Source organism: Salvia hispanica, chromosome 3, assembly GCF_029641045.1.
Source record: "Salvia hispanica isolate PSC_SH4W2 chromosome 3, Shi_PSC_v1, whole genome shotgun sequence".
Lineage (NCBI taxonomy): Eukaryota > Viridiplantae > Streptophyta > Magnoliopsida > Lamiales > Lamiaceae > Salvia > Salvia hispanica.
Window position 1 is genome coordinate 54352941 of NC_142694.1, and position 26247 is coordinate 54379187.

At 33.6% G+C, this 26247-nt stretch overlaps 4 protein-coding genes across 5 annotated transcripts; 3 read left to right on the top strand and 1 right to left on the bottom strand.

Moving 5' to 3' along the window:
* Positions 1–357: 357 nt before the first annotated feature.
* Positions 358–6715, bottom strand: LOC125212131 (uncharacterized). 2 transcript variants are annotated; one of them, XM_048112209.2, is made up of 15 exons: positions 6247–6715; positions 6060–6124; positions 4821–5636; positions 4668–4731; positions 4529–4591; positions 3924–3987; positions 3730–3823; positions 3577–3660; positions 3385–3474; positions 3226–3253; positions 2497–2934; positions 2318–2379; positions 1092–1201; positions 931–1018; positions 358–853 (listed from the first exon to the last, which is right to left on the bottom strand). In XM_048112209.2, the coding sequence occupies exons 1-15, from the start codon at positions 6650–6652 to the stop codon at positions 596–598; spliced, it is 2730 nt and encodes a 909-aa protein (XP_047968166.1). In that variant the 5' UTR covers positions 6653–6715; the 3' UTR covers positions 358–595. The 2 variants fall into 2 exon arrangements, with proteins under 2 accessions (XP_047968166.1, XP_047968165.1); XM_048112208.2 differs by having other exon boundaries at positions 2497–3009.
* Positions 6716–8421: 1706 nt separating this feature from the next.
* On the top strand, positions 8422–10997 carry LOC148931092 (Plant VAMP (vesicle-associated membrane protein) family protein). Its single transcript, XM_089066778.1, has 7 exons — positions 8422–8547; positions 8963–9033; positions 9124–9205; positions 9314–9429; positions 9515–9604; positions 9876–9938; positions 10643–10997. Exons 1-7 carry the CDS (start codon positions 8490–8492, stop codon positions 10778–10780), a joined length of 618 nt encoding a protein of 205 aa, XP_088922904.1. The 5' UTR covers positions 8422–8489; the 3' UTR covers positions 10781–10997.
* A 2758-nt stretch (positions 10998–13755) lies between these two features.
* LOC125212401 (AUGMIN subunit 1-like) lies at positions 13756–16051 on the top strand. Its single transcript, XM_048112567.2, has 7 exons — positions 13756–13998; positions 14266–14595; positions 14786–14918; positions 14992–15126; positions 15210–15333; positions 15488–15625; positions 15713–16051. Exons 2-7 carry the CDS (start codon positions 14310–14312, stop codon positions 15818–15820), a joined length of 924 nt encoding a protein of 307 aa, XP_047968524.1. The 5' UTR covers positions 13756–13998; positions 14266–14309; the 3' UTR covers positions 15821–16051.
* A 2461-nt stretch (positions 16052–18512) lies between these two features.
* LOC148931093 (cell division cycle 5-like protein) lies at positions 18513–18818 on the top strand. The gene has a single exon (XM_089066719.1). The coding sequence runs from the start codon at positions 18513–18515 to the stop codon at positions 18816–18818; it is 306 nt and encodes a 101-aa protein (XP_088922845.1).
* The last annotated feature ends 7429 nt before the right edge of the window (positions 18819–26247 follow it).

Sequence of the window (26247 nt, forward strand, 5' to 3'; positions counted from 1 at the left end):
ATTCTATTCTTTATATGAAGTTTTTAAATTTGTAAGGGCGCTAATGATGCTGAATTATCATAAATAAAGGGAGAAATAAAGTAATACTACGTGATTAGTATATTATTTAGTATTTTCCACAGAAAATTTATGTAACATTTAGTAATACTATGTGATTATTTTCCACAGAAAGTTTATGTAACATTTAATTAATTATGAGGTGAGCTAGCTATTCTAAATTCACCTAGAACTCTCTAGTTGTATTTATTAAATGCTGACGCTTTCTAGATTGCGCTCGAACCTATTGTAATGCCACGCACAATTACCAATCAAAACTAGCCACATCATCCAGTCAACGGTCACTGACGCCTTCTTAAATTTGGTCGAAATAATGAATAAATCTGGGAGTGTATATATACAAATTCCAATGGAATAAACATTTAAGGAATTGCCTTGTTACAACGGACAAAACAAAGAAAAAAGAAAAATACTGTACTACAGAGATAGAAGCTCTACACAAAAAGCAACACCTTTTAGGAATAAAATGTCAAGTAATAACGTACTTGTATTGTAACTAGATTATAATTTTACTATCTGTTAAAAGTTGCATTAATACCTATTGATCCACCACAGCTTCGGCCTGTGCTTGCCTTCGCTGCCTCAGCTTTCTGATTGCCTGATGGCATGGAGCAAAGAAGTCATGTGCTAGAGCTTCATCTGCGGTGATCCTCTGTCGTGGATTCACCATTAAACACTTATCTACGAGATCAAATAGTGAACTTGGTATGGCATCAAAGAAATCCTGTCGTCGTACATTTTGTGCACACCAATCCTGAAGACTCATTGGTGCTGTGTATTTTACATCGAGCAGGTCCTGTTACAGAAAGAGTCGTTTAAGTCTTGAGCTGGTCCTGTTACAGAGAGTCTTACAAGACATTTGTATATTTGTACCGTTGGAAATAATGATTCATGGTTGTGCAGCTTTGCGACTTCCCAGAGAGCTTCACTGCCCCTTAACTTTGCTATCTCTTTTATGTTCCTGTTCATGCAACTGTTAGAATGAAAGTCTGAATGAAGTTAAGATTAAGTTGCTAGTGTCCCGTAGTTCTTACTGCTCTGCATCACCAGTGAAAGGTGTTCTGCCAACCAACAGGTACAGTAAGGTCACTCCAGCGGACCAAATATCAGACTTAGGACCTTGATGTAGAGATCTGAATAATACCTAGAAAGCATGATGGTCATTTAGCTTCCAGCGGAGAGCAAGGCTACATACCCCTATACTAAGTGGTGTTATCTTGCTCCAAGACAAACTTCTCTGATTTATGATCACTAAATGCACTTGCATATATTTTCTTGTTGCAAAATCAAGAAATACTCTGGACCTCATGTGATTGAAGAGAAATCATAGGCTTATTAGCCACCATGATATTTTAAAGTAACTTCTTAATATGTGAATTCACAGATTTGGCCATGTAGTGATGCAATAAAATCATAAAACAACCATGTTTTAAAAGCAGCTTTTATCTTCATATGATAAGAGTTCAAAGGGAAATATGTGCAAAGCTAAAAGATCTGCGGCTTTAGTTAGTTCCTGTTGAAGGTTTATTCACATATTCTAGAGCTTAACAGCATAACAATTCAGCTGAACTAACCCAATTCAACTCACTGGCAAGAAAGAGTAACATCAGTTCATATGAGACTGTGCTTTAAACTTAAATGAGCTACTACCATACTAATTGATTTAAATTCTTGTAAAAAGATGGCTCCTGAAATAAAGGAAATGAAAGAAATGAATCTGATTCTGGGTTGATTAAGAAGTTGGCACCAGCAGTGGGCATAAGAGAGAGGATAGACAAAACTGAAGAAATATGAGATTGTAACTGTTGGCTGTAAGCCTGTTATTAAAGGAATGCATGAATCAGTGAAGGCTTTGTCTGAACTTCAAAATATAAGAATGAAAACTTACTAATACAGCATAAGCTTTAAATTACAGTATTTTAAGTTTAAACACCTCAAACTGAACTTAAATCAGCTAAAGAACTTCTTAACTCAGACCTGCTTTTACTTTTTCACTTAACTATTTCTTACTAGCATCCAACTCTCTAAACACTGGTCTTAGCTTATTAAAGAAGTAGGGGCAGCTTAAACTAACCCTAAGGTTTGGTATGTTTTTAAAAGATAGTACCTTTAAACATTTCCCCAGACAAAGACAGTGGATGCATAAGCAAAATAAAGACACAGGGAAGTGTTTTTGAAGTAACTAAAGTAAGCTTCATTTTACCACCCAATTGGGAAAGTAAAGAGTGAAATAATAAAGAAAAAAGTTCAAGCAACTTACTTCTGGAGCCTTAAAGCCTTTAGTTCCAGCACAGGGACCCTCTCTGGTCGGCTTCCCATCTCCTATAAATAATAGTATTGAATAACTATCAATTGAGGCCATCAGTTTAAAAGCTCTGATATTTCAACTAATGAAGCCAACCAACAATACATGTATTAGTAAATAAAGGGGCAGAGAACCTTTGGTTTTAAGTAATCCAGCCCCACAAATGGCATTTCCATTAGCATGCAGTGGCATTGGAGTGACATACAAAAGTTTTCTACCTACATCCCCGGCAGGTGCAGCAACTCTTTTTCTCTTTGATTTGGGAGCATCGACAGATCCATGATTTCCACCCTGCACGGCTTTCCGAACAAGGTTTAACAGCTCCGTCCTTTTAGTATAATGGCATGGTAATGGTTCTCTCAACCTTTCTCCAGACACAGTTCTAGTGCTTGTTGCATCCTTGGCAGAAGTTATCCCAGAACCATCAGCACCCTGACTTTTAATGAGATTCCAGCTGCTAGCTTCAGTGATAACCTTTGCTTTGTCAACCTTCCTTTTCAGGTTCCCGGGAGGTAAAAGGGATCTACAGACTTTTCCAACATTTTTGTTTACTCTGTTTATGCATGTCGTATCTATCACAGGCGACAAAGAATTTGTCAGCCCAAAACTGGCAGGATCATCCAAATTTTGACCAAATTTGGAATTATCTGAACAAGATAGGAAAAATGCAGTTTAGTCTTATATGAGGAATGGAAAATTCAAATGTCTTATAGGTCCACCAGCTAGTCTTCAATTAAAAACTAGATTAATGAATTTGAACCTTCAGCAAATTACTGAAAAAATATTACCTTTCATCAGGTCCTCTACACTTGACATGTTAATAAAAGTATAAACCAAGTTGATTGCATAAGAATAAAACTTACCGACTGTCCCATACTTTTTGCGCATATCCTGTTGATCATATAATAAAAAATTATTAAAGGTGATAAATCAGGTTAAGTGCTTCAAATTGGTTGAACACATGACACAGAAGTTGGATAGAGAGAGGAGAGGACAATAAAACTTCAGGAGCAGTGACTCACCAATGCAAGATTGAAATCAATCAGGTAACCCTTGTTGTCCTTGCAGGAGTAAAGAAAATTTCCAGGTTTAACATCTCTGTGAACAATTCCCTGTAAGCACAAGAACGGCCAAAATTTATTTTCATTTTTGTCCTTCCAAGAAGAATCCAATTGTGCACATAATGATACATGCATCTTCACATATTTCCTGACCTGCCTATGTAGACCAGCAAGGGCTTTGAACAGACAATAACCATACCACTGTAAGTCGGCAACATTCATTTCTCTTTTTAAGATCTGCAGGTTGAGATAATGTTACAAGAGAACAAGGTTTTTTAGAAGAAGGATTAAAGTGGTGACGAATACCTCAGGTCTATCATGCCGAACATGCTGTAAAACAAGACAATCAGCACTCGTACTCTTAAATGAACCTTCATACTTTATCACAAAGTTTTTCCCCCTGTCATTAAGTATAATACACAAATCACTGCCACTGCCAAAATAAATTTCAGAAGACCCTGGATATGCTAAGAATTAAATATATTACAAATAATGTGTACCCCAATCTCTCTAGCATTTTTATCTCATTATTCACGTAGTGTTTATTGGCGTTGACATGAGGGCCTGGAAAACCATAGTAAACAAAAGTTAGTCGCCAAACATGTATCCAGCTGTGAAAGTTTAATATTCATTGTTCAAGACCACTCATTAAAAGCAAAGCTGCTTTAATACATATTTCAACACCACAAGAGCAATACACTAATAATAACTTCTTACCCTCTTAAGTATTTTTCTACTTCATCTTACATTCTTACTATACTAGAGTAGAGGCGCATAAAAGATTATGCCTTACAAATGGGGCTCATATTAATCACTGAATTCATATCAACAAGGCAAAGCTTTGCTGGGGAAGAATCACCAACAAGTGTTTAAGCTTTTGCACTATCTAGCAGTCAAGCAAAATTTTACCATTATCTAGAATATTTAGTTTTGCATGACTACACTTGAAAAAATTCTTTAATAGCCCAATAAGAGCAGTAAGTAGGCTCCACAACATTAGAAACTACACACAATAAGACGCAAGATGTGCGATTTTAACAGAAAAAGTAAATGACTAGATATAGAAAATAATAGAGAAGGCGACAACGAGATGGTAAGTTCCTACATTTGATGGCAAATATTACTCCATCAGCTTTCCTTCTTGCCCGGTAAACTGTACCATAACCTCCTGCGAAAAATAAGAGAAAGATTTCGATCTATAACACATGAAAAATGTGGGCAGGTGGGTAATAGTCAAATGATACCTGAACCCTCTTCTTGTTCCACAATAAATGACTTAAATTCCGGAAAAGATACTTGCTCAGAATCCTGCAAAGCATGCATATATCTTAATTCTTCTGAAGCATACATATATGGGTGCAAATATACATCCACACTGGTCAGACCATAAAGCTTACATTGGATATGGAGGAAGGCTTTTCCCTATTCTCAACTGATGCATCCCTCTTATCTTTAGCATTTAGAATCTGGTCAGAGTCTATCTTTTTCGTTTGCTGTGTAGAAACTGTGTTTTTATCTCTTTTACATTGCTCTTGGCCTTTATCAGTAAGGCGCTTGTGATTCTCTGTGGTTGGGCAGATAGTTTTTCTCCTATTAGGATTGAGAGCAGAGGAATGCTTGTTGGAACGATTCGGAGTGTCTCTCTGGCTTTGTAGATGACCTGCCGTTCCTGGTCTGCTGGAAATGTGATCCTTATTATTGGATTTAGGCACTGCCTTTTCAGGGTTATGGGTTTTATCTAATGGCTGATGCTCCATATGTCCTATGCAACTACCAGAATCATGTACAAATACTTCCTTTTTTTTCTCAGCACCACTTTCAGTCAACGAATCACAACCTTGATTAACAGCATCAGTTCTTGGTGTTACTGTCATCTGCTCATCTATTTCTAACTTATATGATGCAGGATCTACTATACCAATTCCACTCCCTTCTTCGAAATTACTACTCAATGGATGTGATAGCTTGTCGGGATAAGGAATGGAATTTGATAATTCTTGTGCCATTATTTGGTGTCTATGTGGAACACTACCTAGATCTTGAAAATAAGGCTTAGAACTCGTTCTATGTAAATAGCTAAGCCTCAGCTTTTTCGGAATTTCATCTGCTTTAAATTCAAAGTCTCTATGCGCTACAGGTATAAACATGTCTCTTTTAAGTTTCCAGCAGTCAGAAGCTGAGAGTGATGGGAGGCTTGATAATGTCTCAGTACCCTGCGAAGTGATGCAGTAAAATGTCATTGAATATCAATGAAAGGTTCCAGCAGGCAAATACCAATGATAGATCAAGCCAATTATGAGATGCAAGCTGTATGTGCTGAATTTCAAGTGGAAAATTTGAGAGGACGATGAAAAAGAACCTTCAAATGGAACTTTTAAGTAATGGGCAATCCATAAAACAGCCTTGAGGAATAAATTATTTACAAACCCCAAAGTTCCCTCAAATAACAAATAATTCCATTGCTATCCTCAAATATGATTGTCATTGACTATTGAAATTATGAATCATTTGATTCATTCTATCTAAAACCTATTACCCACGTTGCACATGTAACCTTTACCCAACTTAAGCATTACCAAAAGTGCCAGACCAAATAAACAAATTCCCATTATTCAGAATTATCGGCTCGAACTTACTTGAGTGATGACATTCTGAAATTTGTGGGGAATTGTAATCGCCATCTGGTTTGAGCTCTTTTTATCTGTCATATATAAGATCATACGCTCTTTTAGATGAAAACAAAGTGAAACACAAAATCGAAAACAATGCAGCTCATTTCAACCACAAGGAACGCTGAAAAAATAAAAGAGAGATAATGTGTACCATCTAAATCCAGGTAGAACCTCTTCTTTTTCATAGTCACAAATTCCTCATTCTCCCCTACGATCCTCTTCCTTTTTCTACAATACGTCCTCATGAGGGCACTTGACCTAACATTTGCCAACAAACGCGGCACAAATTGTGGCAAATCCAAGTATCTCGAAATCAAATCTGAATTGGACAAGAAATCGACGAGAGTGGCAACTCCGATTTGCGAGAAAGTGACTAGGTCATCATCCGCTAGAGAGATAGGAGAGTCAGGAATTGAGCAGAGGAAGCGTATGAAATCTGGAGTGGAACGGAAAGCCAGCTCTGATGGATGGACGGGGCGGCCCCGGGCGAGCAAAAGGCCGAGAGACTGCCACGCGGCGGCGGCGACGGCGTCAGTGCTGAGCGGGTGGGCCTCCATCAGTTGCCAGATCGGGGAAGGTTCACAGACTATAAAATACACCTGAAATGAAAGGTAGAGAGCAAAAATGGTTTCGAGGGAATCGGCACAAGGGTTTGGGTTTGGGATGAGTGGGCGGGAAATTGAGCGTTTTGGGTCAACTTATACACAAATTAAAATCAGGCTTTCCCGCCATCCTTTTCAATGAACTCTCTCTAAAGAATAAATTTTGTCCACATAAAACAGGTCTAATTACTTGAGATTTATTTCGTAATTATCTAAAAAAGCAATGAGTTATACAATATCCAATGATGATTATTGGCGTTTGAGTGTTTCTTCACCAAATATTTCCTTCATAAACGGTTGAGCATATCACCTTGGGGAGTGCTATTATTGTTTGCGAAAAAGAAATATGAAACATTGAAATTGTATAATCAATTACCTTCAAGTGAACAAAATTACTACAAAAAATATATACAAATTGCCGAAAATTAATGGTTCATTTGATCAATTGAAGGGAGCAAGCATACTTTCGAATGTTGTTCTTCCGTCATGTTGCTACCACCTACTAGTTGATTGTTAAAAATGTTCATGTTCTTCAAACAACTTTTAGGACTCAGTAATGACCATTATGAATTCAAAGTTGTGCCTTTTGGGTTGAGGAATGACCCAACTACTTTTATGAATTTGATGAATCAAGTTTTTCAATCTTACATATATTGATCATTGTAATAATGTTTATTGATGATATACTTGTCTATTTTAAATTCAATGATGGTCATAAACAATATTTAAGGACAATCATGCAGTTTTTTAAGAGAAAAAGCAGAGTTGCACGCAAAGTTTTGCGAATGTGACACCACTTATTCAATTTTAATTCATTAAGTAAAGAGTGTAACAACGTGAATTGTTATCACAAAACACACGATCTGCGAGAAATGCGAAGTAATTTGTCCTTGACATATGGCACACAGATTGTGTAATTAATTTAATCCGCCACATTATCCATGTAAAAAAGTAACATCACAAATTGATGGGATTAAATTACTGGTATTTTCAAATTCCAATCTCATTCAACATTCTATAAGCTACATTGAGGCTTTGAAGTGCATAATTAAAAATTCATACTCCATTTTGGAGAGAGTAATAAAATTAAAGAATTCCAACAACAAAAGCAAGATTGATCGGATTGGCTATCAAACATTTTTCACCGAGAAATTTCTTGGATAGTTTGTAACTGTAATACTCCCTCCGTCCCAAAAAATTGAGTAATATTCTTTTTTAGTCCGTCTTAACAAAGTTGAGTCATTTTTATTTTTAACAAAAGACAAAATATATAATCCTTTATTTTTATTCCATCATTTACTTTACTCTCTCTTATCTTTCCTATTTATTTAATATAAATTCTTAACCTCAATGCCCAAAAGTTTTATCTCAACTTTTATGGGACGGATGGAGTACTAGGTTTTTATAAACTTTTTCTAGATATTGAATTTTTTATCTATTTTTTTACTACCAATAAAATATGGAGTATATATGGTACGACAAAAACGGAATGATATTCCAATCTAAACACCTTACTGAAAAAGGGAAAATATCCAATATATGAATTTGGAGGGACACATTTATTTTTCACCATCCGATTAAATGAAATTTATGATGGACTACTCTTTTCCAATTTATACTCATTCTCTCTGCGATCCTCATTTTCCGCATGCCTAAATCTATTTTCCTAAAATAGTTTTCATTTATTTTGAAGGTTCTCATCTTCTTCAGGACTGTTAATCAAAAGAGAGATCATCGATGCATACAAGATTTTGATTCATAGCTAGAATTTGGAATTGCATTTTCTGCTACAATGACAATTGCTGCTCGCCCATTCATCTCTGTACAACCAGAAGAACTCAAATTTCAAAGTATTTTGCTTGCCTTTGCATTTTAATTACTATCAATATCATAAGGTTTTTGTTTATGTCATATATTTCACCACATTGTTGAATAAAATTTATGGAGTATATATATAGCCATGGGGAGAATAAAATTAAAATGAGAAAATGGATTTCTCGTGAGAAATGAAAATACATGAACAAAAGTATGAAATTCATTTTATGCGTTTGTGTAATATTCTTGTTGTATCGCATTCCTATATACTCCATATTGATTATGTTGGAACTGACTAATCAAGCCCTTTCTCCATGGTTTCTGGTAAACGTTCGACGCAAATTTATGTTATAGTGAAAAGTATTCTCGACTTCGTATATATATCCTAGTATTTTATATCACTCACTTAGAAAAACATTGTGATTTGTCGTTTAATTTTTGTTGATTTAGTTGAACTGGAGAAGCATAGTTATTGTGACCTTAAAGTTACAAACAACACGGAGCATGATATTGCATTTAAGGTGAGTATCGATGCATATTAATTAGTACTAACCACATATGATATGCATTTGATCAAGATATTAATTAATGTCCTATACTTGGTTTTGTAGGTAAAAACTACGTCTCCAAAAAAGTATTTTGTGCGACCAAACACTGGTGTGATGCAACCATGGGACTCTTGTCTTGTAAGAGGTGTTTACTCTAATGTTCATTTAATTAGCAGTTCACAATTAATTTTAAAGATATTTTGTTGTTATATGTGTTGGAGAGTATTTTAACATAACAATGTTTATGAATTAGTGACCCTTCAAACTGTACGGGAATATCCTCGTAGTATGCAATGCAGAGATAAATTTCTAGTGCAAAGCACTATTGTACCTCCAAATACACACGTGGATGAGCTTTCTCAAGATACAGTAAGAACATTTACTATAATGATCATTATAGTAGTAATTATGGAGTAATTATTCACTCTTTAAGTATGCCTGATTCTGCATACAGTTCAACAAGGAAGTTGGAGACACATTGCAAGAGTGCAAGCTTAAAGTCATCTACGTTAGAAATGGGGATCAAAATTTCGATTCCAGTGTGGTGAGTACCATACTCTACCAATTACTCGTATTCTAACAATTGATAATATGGGACGATTAATGGCAGCCAGATGGATGATTAATTTATAATTGAATGTACGTGTAATGATTTAGTGGAGTATGATTCGTTTATCCAAATTGGAAAATAAAAATGAGACTTTAGATTGTAGATGTTGCAAAATGGAAAAATGAGACATTACCTTATGGACATAGGATGTATTAAATAAGAATTAATGTAAGGACAAACAAATATGAAACTTATTACAATGCAGGTGCGTATTAAGAATGAAAGAGATGCCGCCGTGAAACAATTGCAAGAACTACAAAAAGAAGTGGTTAGTACTTCACTTAACTTATTCTTTTCCATTATATATGTCATAAACTCATAATAATAATCCATTATGAGATAAGTTTTTTTTTAATGCTAAATCTTAAGGTTTTTCTTACTACAAAAGTAGCCCCAGCTTTACCTCATTAGCTTGAATTTACTATAGCCTAAACTTATCTCCATACATACTTCATTTTATATCCCAAGTTATATTTTGGCAAACAATGAAACACATGATTATAGAAAATATATATACATTCTCCTCGATATGAATCGACAACTCACAAATTACACACTGAAATAAATTATTCTACCTAGATACTGTATCAAATTTAAATTTACATCTAATTGAAACAATCCGTAAATAAAGATTTGCCAAAAACGAGAAAATAAAATAGGCCTTGAATTCAACTCTAATAGTACTAGTATATTAAAAGTTCAACGTTTGATATTAAAATTGAGTTGGTAGTTCACAATACAAATCAATTCACAATATTCATGTTTGTTTAATGAAAATATAGGAAGCGGAGTATAAATTATCAGCTTTGTACTAAAACTCTTTAATACCAAATGAGATTTCTATCTAAAAAGGTCTATAACTTGTAAATGAGACTTTTCTTCTTAATAACAATTGAGACATTTGAATGATATCTAAAGAATAATATATAAATGGGACTTTCCTTAATTGATAATTAGTTGTTTGATATGTAGGAAATGTATAAAAGGAGAAGGAATCGTAAAAACAGTTATGGGCTATCCGTCAAATTTACACTTCTTGTTGGGCTCATCGGGATGGCAATGGGCTTCATTCTCAACTTCTTGTTATCCGATGATATTTACCATAATTAAATGTTTGTACAAGTACTATACTTTCCTAATCACCATTTTAACAAATTTCATTTTTCAATTTTCTTCTACACATGTATTCTTCGTTTATGATGAAATTGTTGAATACAAGGATGACATGAGAGAAGAGAAGCTGGATCAATCAGTTATTAGAACTACAAGTTTTTTTGTTTTCATTCACATAAATTTGCAATCATAATTTTACAGCTTTATTACACGAATAGACAATCATGCACATGCACGATCTGCCACCCATATATCTTCCGAGAATCAACTCAAGCTTCCAATAAATTGATTTTTTTTCCCGATATGTGTAGTAGATGCACCAAAATGCTCAATAAGCATAGAGTTATAAAACAAAGAAAATAAAACAAAGCAACTTAGAGCACTACGCACACCAAACTTATAAAAGATCGAAGACAAATAAACAACTGTTAATCTAACCTTATACAAGCACAAACATGACAACCATAAGAAGCTTTGAATTAACTAGACTATACTAAAATGTAAAAGTATACTTTAATTGCAAGAGAGAAGACCAAAGATTGAAGATAATTTAGACTTAGTCAATGACTATGTGCTCTCAAATTGTGGATGATGAATAGCGACAAAAATTAGTATTTATTTAATTAGGTATTAACTAAATTTTTTAGTAGGACATGATTATATTTCTTTCTGTTTTTTTATTTTTTTTTTCTAAAATTAAACTTTTACTTGTGTGCGTATAAAGGTCACACCAGTATGAGCAAATATTAGAGTTTATTATCAATAAAATGTGGCTTTTAACTCTTCTTTGAGTATGGTGCCCGGAGTTCGATTTATCGACTTATCAAACGGTTAATCGCATTGTTTGTGGCATCATTCTACTATCCATGACTTATAAAATGGTTCATCACCTTGTTTGCGGCGTCAGTGATTCATTCATTCTATTAAGTTCTATTGGTGTCTTTTTTCGCTTTCTGGTTTTATTCTAAATCTAGAATTAGTGTTCGTTCATATTCAATCATCAATAGATTATGAAATCATTATTTTAATTAATCTTCAATTCAGCACTATAAAAAAAATCTAGATGCATTTATTTCTGTAGTTCACTTAAATTTTTAGGAAATTTAAGAAAAAAATTACTACTTTTTTAAAATTAAAAAATGTATTTCATATAGATAATTAATGCTATCTAATTAGGGTGGCTAATTTTAGACACAATACGAAAATTCGACAAAAACAGTGCAAAGTTAATGAGTTTGGATCATGAGTTCGTGACCTTATAGGCTTAATTTGATAAGAATCCGAATAATTTCGTGTTGGATTCGAGTTGGATTGATTTCAGATAACCTGCTAAAAATAATTTAACTTATATTTTTGTTTAGAAAAATGTTTTGGAGACATAATGTCTAAGACATAATGAGGTTAAAGTAGTAATTTTATTTTACATTTAATTTTAAATTAAATTTAAATTTTGTATATGTACTTTGTTGCCCCTGCATTTATATATGGAAGTAGTAATTAAGATCTTGATAAGGTTAATCTGATTATTTGTAAAATATAGAGTTCTTAACTAAATTTACTATGTCAAGAAAAATTAAGTTATATTTCAAAATATAAATAGCTTTAAATTATTATTTTTTTACATCATTGTTAATGCTGGAATTTGACCATAATTAATATTTACTTTTCTTTATTAAATATTGAAATTTTACTATATCATGTAGCAACAAATTTGGAGTATGCAATTTTGATTTTAAAATTATTTGAGATGCAGTTTTGATTTTAATACTAATTGAGTACGTAATTTTGATTTTAAAATTTTAATATTAATTCTTTACATTTCATTTTTACTATTATTTCTGGAATTACAACTCAACAAAAAAAAAATCACATGTTCATAACTAATACTCCTATATTTAACATTTTAAAGCTATATATTTAAAATCTTCTCATTTTCTTATATTAAAATTACTAACTAAAAAAGGATATTATTAATGGAGCTTACGATTCTTAATTTTCTTAATTCTTAATATAATTAGTTGATGTACGATATATTAAATAATCTAAAATGAGAAAAGTTGATTCATCAAATTATTTTCGTATTAAAAAATACAATAATTTTTTATTTTTGAAACATTATAATGTTAATTTTCTAAGCATAATTTTATAGAGTCGAAGTCTAACTAGTACTTGTCAATCAAAATATAAAAAGAATATTACATGTGATAGAAGTTAAGAAAATCAATTCAAAAATACAAAAGGTACGCAAATAAATGATTCATCATAATAACTACTGCTATTATTTAATCATACAATTCAAATTTGAATAAAAAATTTAACAAAAAAAATAAAATAAAATAAACCGGCTATGAAAGGGTAACATAAAAAAAAAGAAAATAACTCATAATTAAATTATCAACTGGTTAGATAAAAATTTATTTAAAAAAATAATAATATATGAAGTTATCAAATTATTTTATTATTAAATAATAATTTAATATGCATTATAATAACTAATTTATAATCTAATTTTATGATTTTTAAATAAATAATATAGTATAAAAATTAACATGAAAAAAATGACATGTAAACATATAAAAAGTTTTGAGCATGATTGTAGCTTATCTCTAATCAAATCAATAAATATGCATTTAGATAAAGATATTTAATTTGATTTAATATTCCTTAATTAGATTTGTATCCATTTAATATGATATTGGATAAAGTAGTCATTATAAAAAATATATCTATATCAAAATACCATAAGAATACTATGTTTTGGAGACATTATATCTCTAAATCACTACTTTTTAGTTTATTCTCTAGATTCATTACTAAATTGTAACAATTTGAAGAATACATAAATTTATACAAAATGTGATGGAAGTCAGGAATTTAAATAGTAATCAAGTACTAATAAAATATAGTTAGGAATTAGTGCGTTAGATTCATATGAAATAGTAGTACTAATGTTTTAGAAGAATAAAAATAAAGTGAATTAAGAAACAGAAAAAGAATTTCGAAATGGGAATCGAGACCGTATCAAACACACACGCATCACTCTTCGCCGGCGAGTCGGAGACCACCGCGCCTTCGACGACCACCACTCGTCACTCTCTCGGTATTTCGGCCTCTCTCTGCACAGACACACATAGGACAGCCTCTCTCTCTCTGCGTTGTGTCTGTCCGGCCGTTTCCGCCGCCACCGTCGTCGGACTTCGGCGACTTTCCCTCATGTAAGTAACCTCCCTACCTCTTATAATTCAAAGTAAACATTCATGATTTCCCCCAATTCAAATTTTAACAAATTAAGTGCAAATTATGCAAGTAACCTCCCTACATATTTATTTTCAATTCTGGATTAAAAGTAAAGCTAGGGTTTAGATTCATGCTTTCCCCCAATCCAACATTGTCTCGAGTTAAAATTTAACACAGGATTGTGATTATTGAGTTACTGGATTTTCTTTATCTGTTCTTTAATTGTTTTGATTTTGTGGATGTAGGTTCGGACTGAAGTTCAAATTTAGAGCGAGGGAAGACCACAAGGATGAGTGAAATTGGTGCAGGATCTGATCCTCCTTCTCCTTCTCTCTCAGTGGCATCATCGAAAAGCAGTGGCAACACTGGATTTGATGCTAATCGGATTGCAGAAGTGAAAGCATGGCTCATTTCTCAATTCGACGCAGTTGGAAAAGACGTACCTGATTTCGAGTACACTCCTCGGAGCATTGCTCACTTGCACAATATTGCCACCCTCTCCCAGGCCAAGACTCAGGCTGCCACCATTGTGGCAAATGATTTTCGTCTCAAAGCTGCAGAATATCGTTCACAAGGTGGTCTAACTTATATTTCTGTCTGCTACATGCCTTGGCTTGCTTGTATGTTACTAATGCATATGGATTTCCACATCCGCAACTCATTTTTCAATGTGAAAACAATAACTAGCTGTTAACATCATTATGTTTGTTATGTATGAACCTCATTGTTTTTGTGTTGTGTCTTGTTCACCTTATATTACTGCAGCTGCTAGGATAAGAGAGATACTAGAGCATGTTGGATTGGTGCAAGAGAGTTTACCGTCAAATGTGTTATCATCTTCCCAAGTTCTTGCTAGTGTAGCTAATCTGTTGAATATTAGGGATACTGAATTAAGTAGGTGGGTATTCAAACTTAAGGTTATACTCAGAATATTATAAGGAGCTACCAACTTACAAGGAAAAATGCTTTAGTTTTCTTGTAGCAATGGCAGATCAATCTCTGAGAAAAACAGCAGTAGAAGACAAGAGAGCTAAAGTTCAACAGGAGCCCAAAGAACTTCTTGACTATACTAGGAAGGCAATTGCACGATTGACATACCTGAAAAGGTGGATCTGCAAGTTCTTTTCTTTCCCTGATTTGCATGTCAAACCTTGTTTCTCCTCTTTCTAAATATACCATTTCATTTCAGAACACTCACACAATTAGAAGATGATATACCTCCTTGTGAAGCTCAAATGGAACACTGGAAGACGAACTTGACTATAATGGAATCAAAAGAGAGACAGTATCTGCAACAGTATTCTAATTATAAGGTATGGTAATGTTAGGTCTCTTTCGAATGGGTTTGAATCTTTCGATGTTGTTGTTATCAGTGTCATGTGTTCTCAAGATATGTATATATACCAAGCTCGTGAAAAGAACAAGAATTGTGAACTTCAGTTCCAAGTCTTAACATAATTTTCCCAGGCAATGCTCAATCGCGTGGGCTATAGCCCAGATATTAGTCATGGCGTGTTGGTAGAAATGGCTGAGCACAGGAAGGATTTGGAGAAGAAAACAAAACCAATCCTTGAGACATTGAGAAGTTACCAAGACTTGCCTCCTGTAGTTTCCTTTTCCCTCTAGTTATAGTTTCTTCCCTCCATAACTATAGCTATTATAGATTGATTTTGGGACTCTGATTTCATCCAGGACAAGGCTCTGGCTGCATTGGCAATTGAGGATAAGAAGAGGCAGTATGCAGCTGCTGAGAAGTATCTTGAAGATGTGTTGCAGTCTGCTCTCGCTTCTTCTGAGTGATGACTGATTAAGGCTGAGTTTCTCTCTTTTGTGCATTCTTTGTAGAATTGTTTGTGTACTTTTATGATATTTCTTGACGGTTTGAAGTATATATTGTTCAAATTATATGAACACTTTAGTATTTCGTGTATAGGCAGAAGTCTGGAACATGGATAGCCCATGAATTCGATAGAATATCTGTAAAACAAACATTTCTTGCTAATTTCGAAGTTTGACTCATTATGAAGTTAATGCATTGAAGAAAATGGACCATACGGCAGAGAATATAGTACAGCTTTCCAACTTAGACAGTCTAACATGTGTATTGAGTTCTGTGTAAATCAGGCAATAAACGTACTATTAATGAATCATACATATTGAATACTGTGGAAAATTTTTCTTGAGAATGAAAAACCGATACATCCTTTGATATATGTGATAATGAAGTGCAAAAATAAATCTATAAATATTGAAGAAGGAATGCATAATTATGCAAAACTTGGATTCAGATCCTGGACATTATGTGAGATTTTCTCAATTGGCAACTCATCTAGTTAAAGAATTTTGGGTACATCGTCAAAATTATTTAGGACTAAGAAACCTTTTATCATCCCATGATGGAAAATTTCCAAATTCATTTACAAATGTGGATGCCTCCAATGCAAGTAAAAAAATAAACATTCACACCAGAAAGTTCATCACTTAGTTTAATCGCTTTACTAAAGAAAGATTCAACTGTTTCTCAATTTAATTACTCTCCAAGTGAACAAATCTATATGTTCTCTAGTCGCTGAACTTTATATAAATCGTGGTAGGGTCGCGTTAAAATAAAACCAACCTTCTAATCCAGAACCCAGAACTATCTCAATATTATGAATTAAAATTATCAACACAAAGACACAACTTTCTCAATAGATTTGTGTTGATAAAATTATGTCTTTGTGTTGAGATTTAAATTTACATGTTATGTTGAGAAAGTTATACTTATATGTTGAAAAATTTCCAATATAATATTGAAGTTATGGGTTATTCTTGATTGAGAATTAGTTAGCATTTGATTATAGCTCAATCGTGATAAGTGCTTATTTTCTGTTAATCTAATGTTAGAAAAAAGACAAAAAGTATACCTAAAAGAGTTCCTAGGTGTAACTAAAATAAGATAACATACATAATTTGATATAGTCTTGCTAAATTATTACTTTATTATTTTATAGTATATGTATAAGGATATGAAGTTTTTTTTAATAAATAAAATATAATTATAAATGCATTCAGTCTATAGTTATTTGTTAAAAAAAAAAAATATAATTATATTTTGAATGCACCCGTATGTATTTGTGTTCATTCAGTTTCCAACTTATTTACTCCTTTCTATGTATAGAAGGCCTAGGCTTATAGTAGGACATTTTCCAAAACCATTAGTATAATTTACTTCCTCTGTCCGCGAATAGGGGTCACATTTCTCCATTTTAGTCTGTCCGCGAATAGGAGTTCCGATTCACTTTTAGAACATCTGCAATGGTGCGGATGTCCCGGTGGACTTCCCAAAAGCACCTCCTGTCACGTCATAATGACCTCCCACTACACTACCAAATCATAAGGACATCCCACTACACAATAACGGACATCCCCAAGGACATGCACAATTTTATTTAACAAAAAACATAGTTCGCCAAAAAAGAAAACCATCCCAAACAAAAAAATGATTCAAACAAAGTTACATGTTATGCCTTGAATTTGTATTGTTTGCCCCATCCTGACGGTGTGATATATTTTTATTTTAGGCCTTCATTTTCGACGATAATACACGCGTTAGAGTTTTTTAAAAAATCGTATATATAGAGTTTGCAATGAGCCGTATATATAGAGTTTTTTTTAAAAATAAAAATAAATAAAAATCAGGACGTCCGTTGTTGGGTGTTTAAAAGTAGGAGAGATAGATAAAGTAAGAGAGATAAAAAGGTTGTTGATATTTAAAAGTAGAAGAGATGCAAAAAGTATGGTTGGGTCGATACGGTGTATTTTACCAAAACTTTTGTATCGTTATCGTAACGAAAATATCGATACAAAAGAATTTCATATCGTTACCGTATCGAAAGATTCGGTATGGATAATATCTATACCGTCACCGTATAGAAATTTCGGTATATTGTACCGTACTTCGGTTTACCGTTATGAACGGTATATCGAAATTAAATGGATATCTATTTATAATTTTAGGGTTTCCAATAAATATTTTTTGAATATATAAATAAATTAAATGGATATCTATTTATGATTTTAAAGTATACCGAAAATTCAATATTTTTCGGTACGATACGATCGATATACCGTTTTTTTGGTATATTTACCCAGCCCTAGCAGAAAGTAAGAGAGAGAAAAGGTTGTTGGGTGTTTAAAAGTAGGAGGGATGAATAAAGTAAGAAAAAAATATATAATTGAGTATTTTAAATATTTTCTAAATAAGAAAGGGGTCATCTTGGTTGAGTGGATTAGATCGATAATACTTTTTATTTGATTGATGCTTACCATTCTAAAATTATTATTGAATGACATAATTTACAATCATTATTTGTGAGATCTGGAACTGACTTCCGCAACAATTTAGATTGAGTTGATCAGATCGATAATATTTTTTATTTGATTGATGGTTACAATTGAATGTCATAATTTCCAGACAATTCCGATTCAATGGACCCCGAAATTAGATGAGATGTTATTACGTTTGCTGAAATGTTTACCTTCTCAGTGGGAGACGGTTGCAAATATGATAGGGTGTAGCGCAATACAGTGTTCTGATAGACATGAAAAGTTTTCAGATTCATTCCTTGCCACGGGTGGGAACTATGAACCTGATGATGACCATGTAAAAATTCACCTTGTAGAGATTGACCCTCCTGTCACTGTTGATATGCGTTCTCAAGCTCGATATCGGTTGGTTGTCACTAGGGCTAAGAAGACAAATAGGAAGGCGAGAGAGCTTGAATTGGCTCGGAGGCATTTAGCTACTTGGAATTAACCTTCATCGTATTAAAATTCTTGATGTACAGAGACCACCACTTAGCATACATGGAGTCAGTGGCAGAGCAATATTGGAACAAGGGGTACCACTGTACCCCAAATTTAATGGTAATTACATATTTACATGTATTAATTTTTTCTACAATATAGTACTGTAGTTAATTGACAACGTATATAATATTCTATACAATAAATATATAATGTAAAATGTTTAAGAAGGCAGAGAGAAAGTTGTTGGGTGTTTAAAAGTAGGAGAGATGGATAAAGTAAAAGAGATAAAAAGGTTGTTGATGTTTAAAAGTAGAAGAGATGCAAAAAGTATGGTTGGGTCGATATGGTATATTGTACCGAAAATTTTGTATCGTTATCGTATCGAAAATATCGATACGAAAGAATTTCATATCGTTACTGTATCGAAAGATTCGGTATGGATAATATCTATATCGTTACTGTATTGAAATTTCGGTATATTGTACCTTACTTCGGTATATCGTTATGAACAATAATCGAAATTAAATGGATATCTATTACTGTATTGAAATTTCGGTATATTGTTCCTTACTTCGGTATACCGTTATGAACAATAATCGAAATTAAATGGATATCTATTTATGATTTTAGGGTTTCCAATAAATATTTTTTGAATATATAAATAAATTAAATGGATATCTATTTATGATTTTAAAGTATACCAAAAATTCAATATTTTTAAGTACGATACGGTCGATATACCGTTTTTTCGGTATATTTACATAGCCCTAGCAAAAAGTAAGAGAGAGAAAAGGTTGTTGGGTGTTTAAAAGCAGTAGAGATGAATAAAATAAGAAAGAAAATAGATAATTAGTATTTTAAATATTTTCTAAATAAGAAAGGGGTCATCTTGGTTGGGACTGACGAAAAAAGAAAGTGGGTCATCTTTGGTGGGACGGAGAGAGTATTACACTAGTCTAGTATATTTCGTTCTCCATTACATATTTTAAATGAATGACTTTTATTTTTTTACCCATAAAATTTGAACTAAATTGGCACATATTTTTTTCTATACTACTCCTTCTGTCCCATGTTACTTGCACTGTTGCTTTTCGGCTCGTCACAAACTCCTTACACTATTTATAGTTGAAGTTAGAATTAATGCATTTAATCAATATGTTAGTTTAAGTTAAGAGGTCCTTTATTAAGTGGTGTCTCATTACACTTAAAATTCTAATTTTATTACACGAAAAAATCAATCGCAAATTTACGGCCTAAAATGAAAAGTGCGAGTAAGAAGGGACGGAGGGAGTATAACAAATAGGGTATGATCAAATACAAACCCTCTATAATACAAACTATACAAACTTAAATCCTACCCACTAATTACAATGAATCAACGGTCCATGAGGGGAGGATTTTCGATGTCAACAGATAATACTGTTTCTGTCAACAAGGGTGTATATGGAATCTGATATTTTTGGATAAGTTACAACACTCCCTAATTTCACGCCAATTTGCAACAGGAATACAATGTACTCCAATCTACCTAATCTATATCCAATCTCCCAATTATGCGTTCCTAATCTATCTCTAATATGCATCAGTAACATTTTATTCCGTAAAAAGTCAATTAAGCGTCCCTAATCTATCTCCAATCTCCCAAACTACCATGATATCATTTCTGGAAAGAGATTACATTCAGCCATGAAATATCAAACTTCTTCTCTGACGTAGTTCTTCAATAATTCTCTAAATTTCGATATCAAATATTCATCATATTCTCTTTTGGAATAATCTTCTCTGATGTAGTTCTTCAATAATTGATCTCCTAAATCTTCTCTGGTGTTCTTCTTTGGCGGAATTTTTATCCGGCATGAGCTCAACGACCACGTTTTTGTTGAATGGAGATGTCTGACAAAACTCAAAATATTTTTCATGCTAATATGCAAAAATAGGTGTATCATAATGATGAAACCAATGACGATTATGTTGGACTTTTTTACGTTTGTTGATGAATGAGGTTGAGTAGTAGGTTTCATTTCGAATTTGTTGATGTCTCTGTGATGAATTTGGTGACGATATTTTGGTCTGGAATTTGTTGAATATTCTCTGCATTTTGATGCTTGAGTTGATGCTATATACATGATTCAAGCAATTTATTTTTCTATTATAATCTGCCAACAAATCGATGCAGTTTCAATATTTTTTTTAAGTTTGTCAAGCAACAACAAATGTCAACACGTCAACAACAAATGTCAACAAATTGACATCTTAATCTCCCATATATTGACATCTTAATCTCCCATATATTGACATTCTGCAGTGCCAATTCTTCCCTTGACATTCCGTGATGACATTCTGCGGTGACAATTCTTTGTTGTGTGTATAGCGACAGTTCTCCCAAATTGCAAACTCAAGCTGAAACCTTACGTTGGTCAGGAGTTTAAAACATTAGACGAAGGAATTTCCTGATCAAATATCAAAACATCAATAAGTAATGCCACTGAGAAACGTCAACTACCATACACCGCAAACCGAGCAACGTCGATACGAGCAATTACAAAAGCAAAACAAAACAACTCACTAACATGTTGTTTCCACTCCCCAGATGAATTATCACCAATGAATTGTTCTAAACAAATTTCAAAATCCATTTTGCAAAAGCGTCAATATTCCTCAGTTACTAAGCAAAGTTCATCACCCACCGGCTAAATGTTGGCCTCCCACGTCACATACACACCAAACCAAGCAATGTCAATATGAGCATGAAAAACTTAAAAAAAAATATTGAAACTGCATCGATTTGTTGGTAGCACGAAATTGCAACAGATCAGAGCCTTAGAACCATGTCAACAACAAATTTCTACACCCATCATCAAATTCACAGCCAAGATGTCGCATACGAGCAATAACAAACGCAAAACAAAACAACTCACTGAAATGTTATTAGCACTTCCTAGTGAAATTGTCAGCACGCAATTGCAACAGATCAGAGCCTTAGAACTATATCAATAGCAATTTTCAACACCCATCATCAAATTCACAGCCAAGATGTCACTTTAATGCTCATATAGTTTTGATAATGTCAGCAACACAACCTCAACAAAAATTCACAGTACTACTAAACTATGTCAAGCAATGTCAATAAGAGCAATAACAAAACAACTCACTAACATGTTATTAGCACTTGTCAGTTAAATTATCAGCACGAAATTGCAACAGATCAGAGCCTTAGAACCATGTCAACAACAAATTTCAACAACCATTACCATAGTCACAACTAAGATGTCACTTAAATTCTCATACACATTTCAGAATGTTAGCAACACAAATTTAAACAAAAATTCGCAGTACTACTGAACTAGGGGGTTGTCACCGGAAATATCAACATCAAATTTCAACAACCATGTCAACACAAATTAAAACAAAAATTCACCGTACTACTAAACTAGGGTTGTCGCCGGAAATCTCACCTTTAGTACCACGATTTTGGCATGAAAAACAAACAAATACCATGAGTAAAATACAAAAAATGTCAATATGTTTTTTCGCCGAAAATCTTACCTTCAGTTGACTCCGCCGAAGCTTGCCAACATTGTCGGACAAAACTCATGAGGCTGCCGCAGACAATTTGCTTCAACACCGACAAGGATTCGATTATGCTGCCGCCAAAAGAGAGGAAGTTGGAATTGGGGAAAGAAGAGAGATGAGACGTGAATAGTGGAGGGAGGGTTGAAACGACGAAACTATTGGGATTGCATAATCTCAACGTAATTATTGATTTTGGCTGATTATTTTATTCACCAAATTACCCTTTGTTGACCTATTTATAAAAATGTTGACATTTAAGAATGAATCATATATTAACCGTTGATTCATTGTAATCAGTGGGTAGGATTTAAGTTTGTATAGTTTGTATTATAGATGGTTTGTAGATTATCATGACCCTAGCATTATATATTTTCTTTGACAATAAACATTACCATAATGTTATAGTGATATATATTTCAAATAAATGGTTTAATTTTTTTAATTTATAAAATTTGAAGTAAATTGATGTAGTATATTTTTATGCTATACAATAAACATCACGTCGGTGTTATATATTTTATGTTGAAGTATTAAGGTATATTATGTTAATCTTAATTTATGCTAAAGTCGGATTTTTAAGTTTTACATCTTTGTACTTATTTATCGCACTCCCAAATCAAAAATTCTGGACCCACCACTGCATGGAGTCATGGGTGATCCATCGAACCTCCACCCATTTAGTATTCATACAACATCTATCAAGTTGAATTGTAACAACTCCTCCCAATTGCTCGTTTCATTTATCCTGCGTCTTTTATTTTCTAAAAATTTGTCCAATAATTATACATAATTCATTATGAATTCACTTTGACTGGCTAATTTTAATTTTTTTCTTCTCTGAGAGTACCATCAAGCCACTTAGGGCTGTCAATTTTTGGCATGACAGATAACACGACATGAACCCACACGAAATTAATAGGTTTGGGTCAAAGGTTATTGGGTTCGTGTCTTTATCGGGTCGACACGTTAAGAACATAAAAATTTCGTGTTCGTGTTACCCGTTAAGAAATTATATTATAATATTATTAATTATTAATATTATTTTAAATACCTAAATTTCGTGTCGTGTTCATGTTGGATTTTGTTGTTAAGAAGCATGAATTTATTAATCTTATTATTCGTCAAGCTAGATTGTGTTATCAGATTTTAAGTTCCTAATCAAATTCAAGGTTTTATAACTTTTAAATCATGAGTTGTTGTTATCTTGTTGTTATTGTATTCGTATCGCGTTTTCAGGTCGTGTAGTTACAGTGTCGTTATTGTGTCATTTCGTGTTGTGTTCGTATCGTGTTGACCCAAAATGGTTCGAGTCGTTAATGTGTTTGTGTTAGGTTCGTGTCGTGTTTGGGTTTGAGGGTAGCAGGTCGTGTTCGTGTTTGAGATTTTCCTAACGGGTTGTGTTCGTGTTTATCCTTATTGGGTTGTGTCCTTATCGTGTTGACACGATAACGACCCAACACGCACGTGTCGTGTTCGTGTTCGTGGCACTTCTTTGAATACACGCCCATTTCAGGGTTTTAAAATTATATTCCACTTCTTATTTGAAATACAAGCTCATTTCAGGGTTTTTAAAATAATATAAATACCGCCCCTTTTAACTCTCATTTTCGAGTTTTCTTCAGTGAGGTTTTACTTCACATTTTAGGGTTTAGGGTTTTCTTCATTGAGTTGTTACTGCAATGGTGAAGGCCAAGAGGAGCACAAAGGCGAAGTATAAGAGGTACCGCAGGCGTCATGTTGAAGTATCATTATTTGTGATCTGGAACTGACTTCCACGACAATTTAGATTGAGTGGATCCGAGAATTTGAAGATCGATATATTTTTTATTTGATTGATGTTTACAATACTAAAGTTATTATTGAATGTTACAATCATTATTTGTGATCTGGAACTGACTTAGATTGAGTGGATTAGATCGATAATACTTTTTATTTGATTGATGCTTACAATACTAAAATTATTATTGAATGATATAATTTCCAATCATTATTTGTGAGATATGGAAATGACTTCCGCGACAATTTAGATTGAGTGGATCAGATCGATAATATTTTTTATTTGATTGATGGTTACAATTGAATGTCATAATTTCCAGACAATTCCGATTCAATGGACCGCAGAATTAGATGAGATGTTATTACGTTTGCTGAAATGTTTACCTTCTCAGTGGGAGACAATTGCCAATATGATAGGGTGTAGTGCAGCACAGTGCTCTGATAGAAATGAAAAGTTTTCAAAAAAAAAAATGAAAAGTTTTAGGATTCATTCCTTGCCTTGGGTGGGAACTATGAACCTGGTGATGACCCCGTAAAATTGCACCCTATAGAGATTGACCCTCCTGTTACCGTATATATGCATCCTCAAGCTCGGTATTGGTTGGTTGTCACTAGGGCTAAGAAGACAAATAGGAAAGCGAGAGAGAGAGCTTGAATTGGCTCGGAGGCGTTTAGCTACTGGAATTAACCTTCGTCGTATTAAAATTCCTGATGTATAGAGACCACCACTTGGCTTCTATGATATCGCTGATGAAGATCAGCCTGCTGAATTAGTTAAGTCTCCAACAACAGTCGAGGAGTTGGAAGGTGAAAGAAGAGTTGGAAAAGAAGCTCGATTTAGAAAGCAATACATCGCAGGAAGCAAAGTATCAAAGAGGCAGGATGCTACTTCTGCAATATTGCAAGAAAACAAACTTAATGATCCTGAACCACGGTCCATTTTAAATCTCCCTGCCCCAAAGATTTCTGACCACGAGTTGGAGGCAATTGCTAAGAAGCTAAAAAAAGGAAATTCTGTTCAAAATGAAGATGTTGATGAGCTTTCCCAACCAAAAGTTATTCATGGTATGATAAATCTCCCCCAGCCTTAGAATGACTACCAAATAGTTATATAACCATTGGCGGAAGAAGATGGAGAACCTGATGAAAATATCGATGAAGACATGTTGGCTGAGGAAAAAGCAAGGCAACAAGCATTACTCAAGAAAAGGTCTAAAGTACTGCAGACGGATCTGCCTAGACCACCTGTAGGTTTGTTGGACCTCCTTACAAACAGTTTGAGAGATGATGAAGAAAAAAAAAAAGAGTTCCAGTGTTCCAAAAACTCCAGTTCAGCAGGCTGATGTGTTATTAAGAATGGAGCTTTTATCTTTGCTAGAGTTTGATGGTGGTAAGATGGTGGTGAACGACCTTTGGTTGACCACACCTCAATATGCCACCAAAGCCCATCTCGTCTTTTATTGCCAAAACACGGGGATGTATGAGAATATCCCAAATAATTTCTTCATGTCTTCTATATCTAAGGTCTTGTGATTCAACTCCTGCCCATATATTTTGAGAGACGTGCTGTCTGCGAAGATACAATACGGAAGGGTCCTCAGGACCATATAAGAGTCTTCGACAAGAAGTTGATGATGTTGTCATAATTTACCTACACAACATTCACAATTCAAATTAAACAATACACAAATCTTAACAATTTCAATAATTGGATACTAATATTAGATAATGCACAAATCACAATAGCTCGTTCCTGCCAATTTGCATGATTCCCACATAAACATAATGTACCAAAAAAGTATTCTAGAAAATCTCAATAGGTAACACTAGGGCTGGTTATTCGGTCGGTTCGGTTAATAACCGAACCGACTTGTCGGTTAACCGACCCCAAAATGCCTTCAAAAAATTAACCGGAACCGACCCGATCTTCGGTTCGGTTACTTGATTAACCGACTCGGTTAGAACCGATCGGTTCTCGGTTATAACCGAACTAACCGAATTGATTTAACTTATTCAAATGTTTATTTTGCATGATTAAGGTTGTGATAGATAACTCAACCTACACCTAATCACACTATTAGTTTATC